We start from the raw sequence: 15,222 nt of genomic DNA on the forward strand, positions 1-15,222 counted from the left end.
GCACCAGGCTGGAGTCTTTGGGAAAGTTGTTGTGGATACCAACAGTGCCTTCCACTGCCACGTACCTCTGTTGGGTTTTGGAGGAGAGAACAAGGGGGAGGCAGGGAGCCAGACCCAAGGGGGAGCCAGGAGCAAGGAGGCAGATGAGTGAGGAGTGCGCAGTGTAGTGTGGCAGCAGTCCGGGGGCAGACTAGGCTGTCTCTAAAATCATTTTCTGGTTCTGATGGATACGCACAAACGATATTGATTTAAAGCTCAGGCACTGTGGGAAAGACATCAGCAGTTTCATTATAGCCTCAGTTTTGTAGCCCTTACTTACCCGGAGCGGCATGTTGCGCATGAGCGGTGGCCCTGTAACCAGCAGGACTGCTTTGGTCATGCAAACAGCGAGCATAGAGTCAAAAAAACATAGGCTGTTTCTTTGACCGATTCCCATGTGACAGCATCTTCTCAGGACCATCCCCAGGGACACATCTGACCATTTTGAGAAGCAGCTCCCTGGACGTCATGGGAGGAGTGTCCTTTGCAAAACCACGCACCTGGGGCAAAAACGCAGGCATCTGCAAGGCGGAGAGCAGGCTGAAGGGGTGTTTCCCGCCCCGTCAGCAGGGCCGGGGTGGGCAGCCGAGGCTCCGTCGGCTGCCGGGGCGGGGGGAGGCTCGGCACGGCGCCCAGGTCCCGGCACGGCAGCCTGGCTCACGTGTTTGGCTCTCTTCTTCTCTGCTTCTTCGTCCCTCTAGGGAAAGTCTCTGGCGGGCAAGCGCCTCGCCGGCCTGATGCAGTCCTCCTGACGGCTTCGGCTGAGCAAGCCGACGACGGCAGCGCCGGGGGAGAGCCGCGCGGGACCTCCGCGGAGGACGTTTCGTTCTGGGGAGAATGGGTCACTGTGAGAGAGAGGGAGTGAGAGCAAGGGGGGAGCGACGCGCCGGACACTCGTCTCTTCATAGTTTACATCAACACTTTCTTACTTGTACAGCTTTGTAAGGACACTGAGCTCTGTAAAGGTACTTTGTTTCCTACTTGGTTCTGGAGGAGCACACTTCACTGCACACAGAAGGTCACCAAGGCAAGGGCTTGGTATCTTATTATTTAAGGAAACAGACCCAGCCACAACTCAGAGAAAGAAGAGCTGAGAGAGATCGCTGTTATTCCTTCATCTCTTCTCTCCCTGGTGCAGACATGGCTGTAGTAAATGCCACTGCAATCCCATTTGCTGCCTTTCTTGTGGCCATCTGAATCCAATAAAATATCTACTGGCAGCTGCTTCTCCTTTTCACAAAACAGCAAATTCATTTCTCCTGCAGATTCACTGACTTCTGCTTCATTTTTCTTTCTTTTGTCTCTCCTCCTTTAAAAAGCACTATTTATGTTCTTCATTTGCTGTCCTTCCAACAGCATGTAGCATGTGCAAAGTGAGCCAGATCCTCAGCTGAAGTCAGCAGAGCACGATTGGTTTACATCACCTGAGGATCTGTCTCGTTGAGTCAGACTCTGATCTTGGTGTAAATCCTCTGGTGTTGGTGGAAGTACTCTGCATGTACATTTAGTGCAAATGTGATCAGACTCTGCCTGATGCTCAATAAGTACTGTTTTAGATGTATAATGCAAATATGCACACCACACACACACACAGTATTTAGAAGTAAGATGTTTTATATTGTAATTGGTTTTCTATTTATTTAAAATTTTACATATTTATTCAATGACGGATGTTCAAGTTTTACTCCAAGTAGATAGAACTGAATCACTTTTAGAGAAAACTCTAAGTTCCTGCAATCACAGAGGGCCAAAATCTGCTTGTTTTATGGAGGAAAAGCTAACCCTGATGATCCTTTTTGATTACTCAGGATGTGGGCAGATACAACTGAGAGCAAAATTTAGTCTACAGTGAGGGGTGAGTTCATGGAGATGAGATTGGTGGAAACAGTTTGTGAATGGGTAAGGTTTTGAGTACCAGATAACCCTTTCTGAACAGTAGCACATTCAGCCAGGCCTTTGATATAATTCTCAGATTCCTGACTCAGTTGAGGAACACCATTTGTAAAAATTAAATTGCACCATTTGAGAAAAAGAGCTTTCACTGAAACCTCATCTGACATTTATCTGTGAATACAGCTGTCGGAGTGACCCAATAGGTTGTTGTAAAATGTTGGGATTGTGGAGGTTCAGGATGAGGAATGAACTCAAGTAACTTGTTTAATGATAAAAACCTGCATACACTAGCTACAGATATGGAAAACGGACTGCATTCGCATATAGTATATCGTCTATATAAAAAAATTCTAAGATTCAGCTGACTTAGTGCCACAAATCCTCCTAATGAGTACCAATATATTTTGCAAGCAGTGTAGATCTGAAACATCCATGAAAGTAGGCACTTGCTAATCTCCTTCACTCATGCCAAGTTTATGCAGGTTGTAAAAATTGCTATATGGCTGCAAGTCTGCATTCCTACCTAGGCAAAACTATCTAGCTAAGTAGACAGCTGGCTATCCACAATAGTCACTTCTGAGGCAAATATTATCCTAATATTTAAGACCTGTGTATGCATAAAATCAGGCCAGCATAGTTTCTGATAGAAGAAGGATCTTCCCTCTTAATCTGTGAAATTTCTCACTTTTTGATATCTCATTTTTTGCCCAGAAAACTCCTGTTACCCTGATTTTGCCTAAGTGAGAAGGTCTGTAGGACTCACAACACCTGCATGAATATACAGAGGAATTTTTAGACTTAAATATTTGAATATTTGTTCTTTACACTTGCTTAGTTCCCATAAAATGCCTATCTGAGGTCTTCAGACCAACTTCTTCCTACACGTACATAAAAAAATAAGCAAGTTCCAAGATTGTAGAACCCACAAATGTGCACATACATTTGGGTGGTGTGCTGCTTCTGAAAGGGACATTTGGTCATCTCCAAATTGTCACATAGCTGTCTTTCTTTGCTGTATTCATCTCTCTTCGCTGTTGCCCACCTAGCCAATGGGTCCCCTCTGGTAATAGTGGTCTTTGCAGAAAGACCCGGTTGTGCATTCATGCACCTTCTTACATGGCCCCTTATGTCACCCCCTAGGAAAATTGAAAGGCTGCTCTTCTCAGAGCCTTATTTACGATTTGCTTAGCTATGCCAAAGCCATCATTGCCAGGTGTTGCTGGAAGCCTGTAAACTGACAGCAACGGACATCCCAAGCTAGTCTTCACACCAGCACTGCACTGTCCCTGAGCTGAAGCATTTCCCCACACTACCATGGGAGGTCTGTCTTAAGAGCCCCTCAGATTGGTCTGCGCAGCATTGCCAGGTAGGACATAAAGCACTAAACTCCGTGGTGTGTAGCCGGAGCAGAGAAGGTAAGCTATGTTACCGGGGCTCTGCTTTACAGAGAATTCCCGACACTGGACAGGCCCTCTCAGATGCTGGGCAGGTTCGGGGAAAGGAGGGCTGGCTCAGCAGAGGTGTTCCTCAGTTTCTTCCAGCACTTAGGCAAAGCAGGAAGGGCTGATGGCCGCTGGCCCTTGCTTTGCCGCCCACGTTCCTTACAGCAGTGGATGCTGGCAGGCGTGCAGGACAGGCAGAAACTGGGTCATGGTCTGAGCAGGGAGCTTTAGTGCCAGTATTTTACTTGGAGATGTGCAGATGCCCTGTGGGTGGAACGCCCTGTGCTGCCTGCCCTGCTCCTTTTCTGCAGGACGTTCATATAATCTGCTGCAATGTTTTGCCTGTAGGGAATGTGTTGTGTTTGAACAGGCGAGGTGGGGGAGGAGGAAGGGGGGGATTTTTACAGACACAGAGAGCATGCATATGGGCATGCATCAGGGGGCCTGGATGTTGAACAGCTTGCCATTTAAATGCACACGTGTGCAAGCTAATCTGCTCAGTAATGGCTAGCTGAGCGGACAGAGCTGCATACTCTCTGGAGATAAGAAAGCTCTGCTCCTAGTTTCCTGACAAAATTTCTCTAAAAATAAACATCATGAGAGCAGACAAGGCCTCCGCCTGGGAACATGTATGACCTGCTCCTCATGTCTCTCTTACCTTACATATGAGGATACTTGTGTGTAACTACTTCCACATGAACTGCATCCTTGAATTACTGCTTTTTAATGACATTGCTCATTCCAAGTGATGCCACTTTTGTATACTCACTAGTATCCCATCGAGTGTTGCAGGCAGTAATTTGCTGCTTTATGAGAGTGCCATGTCTTCCAACTACCTCATCACCCTGAAGATGAGTTAGGAAATCAGCTTTCCACCTCAATTCATGTTCTAAATGGCATTGTTTCAAGGAAAAGCAGTCTGGAAAGCTTTTACAAACATCATGCTGCAAAAGCTAGCTATAGAGCTTCCCACACTTTCAGGGCTATGGCTGTGAAATATGGCTGTACACTGTTATCTGCATAGTGGCGTATCCAAGGCTTTCATGGCTATTGTGGTAAAGTAGCACCAGGACACGGCGCTAGAAACATTACACAGGTCAGTGCAGCCAGCATTAGACTAAGGCAAATGGATTAATATACTCTCAGTATAACTCAATGCTAAGATCCCATAGAGTACTGTAATAAAGTGGTACCGGGGCAGCCATAAAAAGTCACAGTAAGCTGACATAATAATACCAGGATAAATGTAGCAATAAGGTAACACAGGCCACTGCAGTAAAGTAGCATTTTGATAATGCAGCAATAAGACACAACAGGATGCTGCAGTAAATTTGTTTGGGGAATAAGGCAGTAATAACAATGTGCATGGGCAAACTGTTGTACATTTGTACCAGGTACTGCAGCAATAAAGATAACACAGGTGTTCTAGTAATAAGTTACTACAGTAACAACAAGATAATTCACTGTAAAGTTATATCAGGATGCTTCAACACTGCAGTCAAATCCTACAAGATATTAAAGTGAGACAATGAAGACGAAATATGCTCCACTTTGGACCACAAAAAAAAAGTCAGTTTTCTGCATAGTAACCAAAAATTTTGTAATGATCTCTGCAATGCTAATCCTATCGCTCTCTTTTTTTTGAGGAAGCTAAGGCAAGAACATTACACCATCCCATCCACTGCTTTGTTCTGAAAGTAATAAATTGGCTCATTGGCTATTCAGCCAGATTGTTACAGACTGTGGTGAAGTCCTTCAGTTAGCTCTTACTCAGGTGAAACCCCAGTAATTTTAGTGCAACTTTTGCCTTGGAAATGATTTGGCTTTATCATCTTCTGGCATGGGTAATGCTTTTAGCCTACAATTACTTATGTTTTGGGGTGGGGGGAAGGGGAAGCCAGATACAGAGCTTCTGACTGTACTGGTCTGTTTCCTGAAATGCACAAATAAATTGAGCATCCTGGAAAAGTCAAAGCAATAAGGACCAAATGTTTTCTCTCTGTCATGCATATATATGGACATGAATAATCCCACTGGAGTCCGTGCAAGTCCCATACACATCCAAGTGCAAAGTTTGGCCTGAAACAGGGAGATGTCTTCTATGCCTCCAACTGCGTGATGGAGGCAGTGTGTCCTCTCAAGTCTGATTTCTTTATTTTATGTCCTTTCCTACTTCCGCCCTTTTTTAAATTTAATACCACCTTTGCATGAAATGTCCTTAGAAGAAATCAGTTTACCCTAAGACAACATATAGCATGGGGAACAAAGAGTAGCTGTGTCCATTTGCTGTCTTTGTACACTTCAGTTAAACTACAGCCACTGTTATTCAATATCAATCAGTCATAAGGGTATAGTTGAAGCATCTATGTCAACAGCAAGGCTTGTACAGAGCGTGTATGTTAGATAACAGGATGATGTCCTGGGGAGAAAGATATAAATCGGGCACCACTGCAAACTGTTGAACAACAGGAGCAGATCAAAGCTGGTTCTGGCTCCATAAACCAGTCCCTTCAGATATTAATGTTCTGCCACATCTTTCTGACTCTTGGCTTAACAGCTTTGCTGTCACTTATTGGATGGAGCTTCCTCTATCAATAGCTGACTATGCTCCGTTCAGGTTGTGAGCAGTGCTCTGATATGCCTTGGCTTGGCTCTGTCCTGAAACTCCTTGGCTTGCTCTTATTGTGGTTTAATTATTAAGCAGGATTATTAAGGTACAGCTCACAGCAGGGTAAAGTAGGCTAGGTTAGCATGATTTTGTAGTTTAAGCCATGAGTGATTTTTGCAGCTTCTCAACATTGTTTATAACCTGAGATGGAGAACAAGTCAAGGTGGCTGCTCAGCAGAACAGTGAGTTGTTGAACAATACACTATCTTCATGCCCATATGTACTTTGAACTTACTGGTGAGGAGAAATGCTTTGTAGTGAGAAAAGTAATCTCACAGTAGGAGAGAGTCAAACCTGATCAACTTTTTCATGTGATATAGATTTTGCTTTGCCAGCTCCTAACATCTGCAAAGCTCACAAGGAAGAGCCAGCAACCCTCTAATCCTGCTGCTAAGTGTTTGAAAACAAGCCTTTCAAAAGGCAGTCTTTACACAACGATCCTATTACTTGGATGCTTTTAACACAAATTTATGGCTATTGCCATAAGTGCAAGTGCAGTTGCCCTCTTGCCTTTGTAAGAGAAAACTGAGGATTCACCCCATGCAGAGGGAGAATGCTGATGGGCAGAATATAAAGGAGCAATTTGCAGGCAATTGAGGAAAACTGAGCTGTACACTAAGAGGAGTCAACTGCTATTTGAGATGGTCATTCACACAAGTTTGACAGCGATGACACTGGATTTACCATTGCATTTACATCTGGAGGCCCAGAATGATATCCTGGAGAATCTCAAGTGTCGCAGGAAAACTTTCTGTAGGCAATTACATTGATTGCTGAATGCTGCTATCCTTCAGTAAGGTTTTTAAACTGAGCTTTCATCTCTCATCCTTGAGGATTCAAACCACTTCATGCTTTCCATAAACGGTGGGAAGCAGGCCTTATCAGCACCTTTCATGGCTGGACTAGGAAATGCCTGGACTGGGATTTCAGGAATAACCATTCCCTTTTGGATCCTTGTCAAGATTTCTCATATCTGTCTATACGCAGGTTATTCTTGCATGACATGTAGTTTTGTAGGCCCTGCACTGCTGGTGTATGAGTCCTGTCATAATTCAGCCTGAGTCTGATGCCACACAGACTAAGGCATGCCAGATAAAAAATTCAAATGATGCTTTATACAACACATCATTTCCGCTGGAGGTGGCTGGGATTCTGAAACGCCTCCCTGTGCTGTTCCGAGGTCACCTGGGGCCATGCATGGAAAAACATAGCACTGTGGGATTTTCATTTAAAGGGGAAAAAAAATCTCCTGAAAGGCCTCCCACTCCCCTGGTGTGACTGAAGGCAGCCAGGCCCGTGCGGCAGTTTCCAGGCTAGCTGGTGGTCCGCACAGCAGCTGCGGTTCCTTTCCAGCACGGTGATGGGGCCGCAGGGACTTGCTCAGCATCGGAGCCCCACGCCTTCCCCTCAGCGCCAGGACCCCCATCCTGGGAGGGCCTCTCCAGCTCCGTGCTCGGCAGAGCGCAGGCAGCGGGGAGCTGCAGCGGCTCTTGTACTCGGCTCAAGATGCAGGGGGGAGGTTAGATGGTTAGATCCCCAAAGGTAGATGGGGCCCATGAATCACTGTGATGGGGACACGAAATACCATCCTCTAGTGCACTGGTAAAACAGCCAAAGCAGGGGAAACGGAAAGTGGGAAAAACCTTGCATGAACTCGCTGTTGCCTGGCCTTCCAGCACAGTGGGAATGTGTCAGTGCCACTGAGTATTTTTGGCCTTAAACAGGCATGGAGTCCTGCTCAGGATTTAGACTTTGAACACATCTCAGCAGGGCTGGAAGCCAGCTGGACCGTGCCAGAGCGCAGCTGCGCCTGCTGCTAGGAGCGCCCGGGTCATGCTGGCTGCTCAGGCTGCGGGGAGCAGGCAGCGTGCGCTGCGATAGCACAGCTCAGGCCTCCCCACCTCTGCGAGGTTGTTTAACCCTTCCTGAGGCGAGTTCTAGCTTTTGCAAGCCAAGCAGACAAAGTCTGAAAGCTCTGTTAAATGCTGGGGGTGGGGTGGGTGGAATCCACCTGGTTCCCCTCAGCACATTTCCATGCTGGTGTCAGCTACACTCATCTCTCAAATCCTCATCCCTTCCTCCCATTCCAGTGCCCTCCAAAAGGCTCTGCTCTCCCTAACAAACTGGGAAGTGGTCCATGAGCAAGCTGGGGTGAGCCATCTCGCCAAAGAGCCAGACCTCTGGTAACCACAGCTCCCCCGTTTGCAAGGTCCCAGAGCTGAGAGGCATTTGTATTCCAAGGTTTCCTCATTTACACGATTATCCTGCGGACACGTGTGCAAATGAACTCACAGAGCTATGAGCCGCGACTGGCAGCATCCCCACTCCACCTCCCGGATCCGCCTCCGACCCTCCTGCCATGCCCAGCAGCTGCAACTCGGGGTCACTAGACTGGAGTCGTCGCTTTTGTCCTTCAGAGCATCTCTCTCTTTTCTGCGTGCTGGCTGTCTCTGTAGGACTCATAACCTTTGCTCATTTTGAAACAAGGGACCAGTAAAAGCCAGAAAATACCCTCATCAACTAGACCTCCTGCTTAGCTCACACATGAGTCTACTTTTAATATCTTGGGACTCAAACTGAGCAGAGTCACCACGTGTATTTTTTATCCTGCAGGACCAGCTTAATTGCTTAGCTTATTTTCCTTCAAGCAATCCTGCAAAAACTTCATCAAAGCCCAGATGCCGTCCTGTGTGTTGTGCTCTCAGCCTGCTGTCTCACCTTCGGTGGCAGTTCTTTTCCACATCTCACTGCCTCCACTCCTGGGAGACTTGGCTGCCTTTTCCCCTCCTCACGCTTCATTCTTGCTTCTTCTGACAGTCTCTTCGTTAGGCTGCTCTGTGCAGCTCGTAAAGGGAAACTGAGATTTGCTTGTTGAAGCTGGCTGAAGAATCTGCACCAAAAGAATTGCTCCTCAGGTGTTCCATGTAAAGGGCAACTGAGGTCCACAGCTGCTCTGCAATTAAAAATCACAGGAGGGGGAAGCAGGTGGGGGTTTGGATTCACCTCTCTTTTTTCTGAATGTCATAACCATGGCACAGTTCAGCCTGTTAGCAGGACTGGCACATTCTGAGCTCAGACAGTGATAAAACCATGTTCGCAGCATTCGCCTGCACACTCTGTTCAGGTCTGCCATTCTGTCATCTTTGGGGCAGCTGTCATCATTGATTTTCTATATGAGTGTTTGTCCATACAGCTGCATATTTGTTTATACATACAGTGTCTAGTCCTTCCCTCAGTCTTCTAGGAGTAGCTGGTGTCTGATATCAGATGTTAGATCCTCCATGCTGGTGCACAGGCTGGTTTTGGGCATAGTCTATGCAACTCAAGCTAACTAGAGCTTTCCACAGTCTAGACGAAGCTTGTACTGCCAGCAACAAAAAGGCCCCTCAGCCAGCCCTGCTCATACACACGTCTAACACAAAAGAAAAACTCTTCCTGTGCACAGTTTGATAGATCATCTGCTGCGGGCCATCTGCAAACCACAAGCCCTTTTCTGTGCCCAGACTCCTGACCTTCCCCATGTCCCTTCCCCTGCAGTAGCTGAGCTACCCTACCCGAAATGCCTGTCCTGTGCTGACCTGCTTCTGGATGTGTAACCACGCTGCGATGAACTCCTCCACAGAGCAGCCCTCCTGGCCAAAGCTGGGCAGAGCCTCGCAGCCTTCTGTCATCCTTTGACTCAGAGAGTTAAACACGGCTCTGTGGAAAGCAGCACAGCAAACCACAGGCTGCTGACTGAATGACTCATTTTTGGAAGCGACAGCATGAGCGGTGCTAGAGCTACCGACATCAAATAGGAAATGGCTTGCATGGGTTTTTCTTTCTCACCATTGGTGTTATGCAGCAAATGAACACAGAGCAGAGAATTTTGCATCGCTGTAACAGTGGCTTGGGCATGGCCTTTTGACTCTCCTGACGGGGCTTTGAGGTCTCTTATGGGTCATGGAAATGATGTGTCCTGGCTCCAGGTAGGGGGAACTAGATTAACATCTTTCTCACTGATTCCTGCCAGACTGGCAGTCGGGGCATTGCCACAGCCCACTCTTGTGTGACTTACCCTTCACTCTCCCACTTACTCTTCTGACCAGGCAAAGAGCTCCCAGAAAGCAGCTGTGTTACTATAGGTGATTCTGTCCTCAGAGTTTCTTTGTTTCTGGGGAATCCTAAGCAAATCAAGTTGCAGAGTACACGCAGAGCACCACAGTCTCCACATCAGAAGAAAGGACAATCCAAAAGGAAAGGGAGGGTGAGAGCAAGCGAGCTCTGTGTCTGCATTCATCCCTGACATGATGAATTTCCTCGTCCTGGAAGCAGCCTTGGCATAAATAAAGCCAGTAAAGGATGTTGTGCAAGAACTCCCTTCGCTGCCAACAGTCACGGAGTCATAGATAATAAAAGACCTGGGAGCTCATCTTGCGTGGCTCCTTGTAATCAGCAGGATTTTCTGTGCTGATCCACCAAGATTGCTTTACCTAGTGCTTTACCTAGTGTGCCTGGAAAAGTCTCCAGGGATGGAGCCTTAGTAGGTGCCTCAGAACACATTTTTCCATACTTGAAGCATTCCTACTGCAAGGAAAAAACCATGATGTAAACTCTGATGTAGAACTTTAAGAGCCATCTCTGAGTAAGTTTAAACATAGTGAGAGCCATCTGTAGGCCACAGAGTAGCAAAAGTGTTCAGCACAGTAGATTTCTTTTCCCCTAGCTAGTCCCTTAATGCATTTTCATGCACTGTCTTGAGCTTATTGCACTTTGCAAGAACATTTCCTCCCACCCTCTATCATGACACAGTCTAGAAATTTGTGGACCATCACATCCCTTTTCTGTCTCTCTCCTCCTCAATTTACAAAAGCTAGTTTCAAGCATGGTCCTTTCACATGCCCGTTTCTCAAAGACTGCTATCAAATTTTCTGTTTTTCTCTATCTTTAATGATCACTCAAGAAAAATATAATGACCTGAGGTCAGAAGGACTGTGGCAGTCCATACAGTACAAGTACCCAGTCATTTGCTGAAGGAGGTATCACCTTGGCATTGTGCTCTTCATGGCAAACAACATGCATGTGTCACGCATGTTGGAGTGTAACACATTTGCCAAATCTATTTATTGTGCATCTTTGACCACTTTATCTACCTTCATCCCACATTGCCATCTGTTCTGGGGTTACCTCCCCCAGTCCGATCTCCTGAGTACCTTTGGAGGGCTGCCAGGGACACGGTTCCTTCTTTTCTTGCCAAATTTGGAATTTAAGTTGCAAATTTACCCTAGCAAGACTGCCAAGGGGAGACGGAGTCAATGCCAAGCCAGCTCCAGCTTTCCTGTCGGGCACATTTTCAATTCTGTCACGGTAGCTGGAAAGGGGCACAGATTCCCTTTAGAGAAAGGCCGTGCCCAGCACTGCAAGAGAAATCAGCAGTTGTGCCCAGTCCAGGAAGAGCAAAGTCAAAGACTTTAATACTGCAATATCGGTAGGCTCAGAAAAACGATTTTATATGACTTGCACGACATCCTCAACACCCTGTACATTTGTTCTTATGTCAAATAATGCCCCTGGCTCCAGCTGATTAAGAGCTTTTTGAAAAAAAGTCACAATAAAATGTTTTAAAACTATCTATATTACTCCTGGAATTATTTTTCCACAGAAGGACACACTTAAATAATATACACAAGTGCATGTTAGTGAAAGCTTTATACAACACCATACCATCATGCTTGGACAATATGTGCATATGTTCAAGCAGATATTTCCAAAGCCAAGTAGGGATTTATATGCTACAAATTCCCCATAAAATAAGGCAAATACGTCAGGTGGTATTTTCTATAGTAAGCCCCTTCAGCTGCTCTTATCCAGAGATAATATGTGTTCCACTAGTGCTACAACCAAGCGTGAGAGGTGCAAGCCTTGGCTATCACCTCCTGCTTCTCTGGGTGCTGGGGTAACCACCGGGATTACAGGATCATTTCACTTGCAATTTATGATTGTCATGAAGGGGGATGTCATCATTCATACTAGACTTCCTACCGCCATAAAATGTCAATGCGTGGGGAACTCGTACATGCAGGCAGACCACAAGGTGTTAACTCAGAAATGCCAAAGGCACCCAGCCCCATGCCACATCCGGAGAGGTCACATATGGGTTGATTCACTTCCCTGTGGGGCCAGCCAGGGCTGCAAACTGCTCAGACCTCGCACCTGGCTGCCTTGAGGTTTTACAGGGAGCTTCAAAGCACTGCACAGGCTGTGTGGGCCCAGCGGGGGGACGAGTCGCTCCATACATGAGGCCTTTCTCTACTTCTTTGGCTAAGCTGAAAGTTTAAAAGCAAATGCAAATTGCAACTGTCTGTTTCAACCCAGCGCACCAGGAAGGTGACAAGGTCTGTGATACCAGGCAGAAGTAATGCCCAGTACAAGAGACAGAAAATTAATTTCTATTAGCCTATGAGACTGTCATTCCCAGTCAAAGATATATTTGATGAATCCCATCTCTTCTTCTGCTAACAAACTGCTTACAAACAGATTGTAAATTTTCCAAGATTTATTCACTATTTGAAATGCACTCACCAAATATTTACTTGCCAGCGAGTTATTCCTGAAGAAATTCTTGATCTGCACCTCACTTACAAAGTCATTGCTACTGGCATTGGAGAGCTGAAATTCAAGGTGCTTTGCTTAGTTTTGCTTGGACATGCAAGTCACTTGGTATTATCCCTGCCACCCAAAAAGACAGATACAACTGTTAGAGTCAGGTTTGCTCTAACATTTTCCAATATTTCTTTTAATTTGACTGTTTCCATAAACATTCCTCTGAGACAAATTCAACTCAAAATATTCCTGGAAAGAAAATGGATGTGAACACAGCCAAAGCTAAATGATTATTTTTTATTTGCGGCAAAACTGTAGTGTCATTCACTGTGCTCTGGACGCAGGGTTGTATCCAGCTGCAGAGTGTATGCCTACAGTATTTATGCAGCTAAAACTCCAAGAAAGTTGTTAGAATTTCCTCGTCTGGGCAGAACGAGCAACCTTATACTCTAGCTTTGCCACCCAGGCGGTTTTTCACTTGGACAGTTAATAATTGTATTCCAAGGCTACTGAAAATAACCAATTCATAATTAAAAAGCTGCTGTTCTTAATGTACATAGAAAAGGCCTACCACTCACTTTAAAGTATACAATAACTCAAACCACATTTTCTTGCTACTGGCTAGCTTTTTTTTTTTTTTTTTTTTTTTTTTTGACACCACTCCAAGATTCATTTTTTTAGGATATGAAGAGCGATTGCTGGTCCACTGAACTTCATGGGAGATGTGGTTGAGTATCTCTGAAAAACAGTTCCTTTTGTTAAAAACAAACAAATAAACAACCTGCCAGTGATTTCAATGATTTCTTTTGTCTTATTCCGTCCATCCATCTTCTACTCTCGATTAGGACAGGCAGTTGGGGAGAGAAAGCATCTCTTCTCCCAGCATCTTGATCAAAAGCATTTTTTCCTTCAGGTCCTTCGCAGCCTCCGTGTCTGTGTCTTAGCCCATTTGTAAGCCAGGCTAGGAGTGTGTTTGAAGTTGTGTGCAAGAACTGCTCACGTTATACCAGAGCAGTCAGAAAGAACTTGCTTTTGGTATGTGATCGGTGTCTCGTCCCATTTATTACACCATTCATTAAAGTGCCGTAAGATACAGTTTTAATTAGGGTTGTGCTGACGAGCAGCCGAGTTCTTGACATTGAGATGAGATTAAATTTCCAAAGGAAGGCTGGGACCTGCGGCCCTTCCCCAGCAGAGCTTCCTAGCCCTGCTTGGTTCGCAGAAGGACATGACAAATCCTTCGATTAGTGCCGCCTACAGACCAGCTCCAATTACCTGTAGCCAGCTGTGAACAACCCAGCTAACCCCTCTCTCCTCGCTGTAGTTAAGAATGGATATGTTCTTTGTCTTGATCTATAAAATATATATGCTGGGTGTAAACTAGGAAAGCTTCCACAGAGAGCTGGCAGGAAGGCCACCAGACTGTGTGGTGAGTGGGATGGGCTGGTTGGCTTGGAGTAACCGGCTCTTCTACACCGAGACAGCATGTGTAGGTAGCATCTGAGTATATGAACGGCCTATATGAATGGTGGCCTTCGCATGGCTTTGCTGTGCCATCCATATAGCAATTTGCTCATTTGAGGGATTTCACTGGTACAAATATTTGCCTTGCGGTAACAGGCGAACAACCTGGATTTCTAAGATTCTATGAATCAGCAAAAAAATCACATCCAGGTCTGTGCCCTGGAATACAGCGAGCTCCTAAAGGGAAGGCTGTGATCTTGGCTACTTTGATATAAATCAAGCTTTAATTCCACTATAGATGATGGAGTAATATTTGTTTTATCTTAGCATAATGGAGCAGAATCTCCATTGTTACTAACAAGACAGAATCCCTGAGGATGTGAGGTACATGCCTAAACTATGTGAATAGCCAGCCACCCAGGACAGGCTAGACTCTCCAGGTCCTGTCCTAGCAAGGAACTTGCTCTCTTATCTGTACAAACACTGTAGCAAAATGCTGCTTACTATTTTACAGGTAGTCCTTAGCCTAGTTACTGTGGTTATTATTTTAGAGGGAGCTGTACTTACTTTGTCATGATTGGACTTTGAGGGACACAGGTTTAGTGAGCTTCTCCAAATAAGTGATGCAGGTTTCCAAAGAAGTGCAGAGATCAATTAAAGCCCAAACAAAAGCCCTGTCAGCAGCTCTGCTTATGCAAAAAAAATTGTGCCAAATCTCATCACCTTTCTCACTCCCTCTCCAAATCACAAACACAATCATGTGAGAAGCTGTGCAGGAAAAAAAAATGACATTCAGGTGGTGGTCCAGATGGTGCCAATTCTGAAGGAGACATGCACGTGCATAATAGAGACAGGGGCACTGCGAGCCGTGAAGGGCAACCCTCCCACTGCCTTGCAGAGCGGCCGAGGTGACAGCCTGCTGCAGGCGCAGATGGAGACGGGCCACCGCCAGGTGCTCAGCACTGGGGGGAGGGACGACCGCGCAGACCAGGGAAGAGACTCAGTGGAAAACTTCCATTTTAAAAAGTTGCGACTTACGTCTCCTCACCTGTCACAGCAGCTGATTTTCACTGGCTTCCTCTTGCTAGGGAGACACTTTTAGTTATTAGCATCTTTGTCCTACTTCAGCTGCAA

General features: G+C 45.8%; 1 protein-coding gene across 1 annotated transcript in view; it reads left to right on the forward strand.

Moving 5' to 3' along the window:
- The window catches only part of RGS6 (regulator of G protein signaling 6), a 287,533-nt gene extending 282,423 nt beyond the window's left edge, over nt 1-5,110 (forward strand). Inside the window, exon 17 of the mRNA XM_062576773.1 lies at nt 741-5,110. Coding sequence (XP_062432757.1) covers nt 741-791 — 51 coding nt within the window. The 3' untranslated portion in view covers nt 792-5,110. The remainder of the gene's footprint in view (nt 1-740) is intronic.
- The last annotated feature ends 10,112 nt before the right edge of the window (nt 5,111-15,222 follow it).

Source organism: Rhea pennata, chromosome 5 (genome assembly GCF_028389875.1).
Source record: "Rhea pennata isolate bPtePen1 chromosome 5, bPtePen1.pri, whole genome shotgun sequence".
NCBI classification, from domain to species: domain Eukaryota; kingdom Metazoa; phylum Chordata; class Aves; order Rheiformes; family Rheidae; genus Rhea; species Rhea pennata.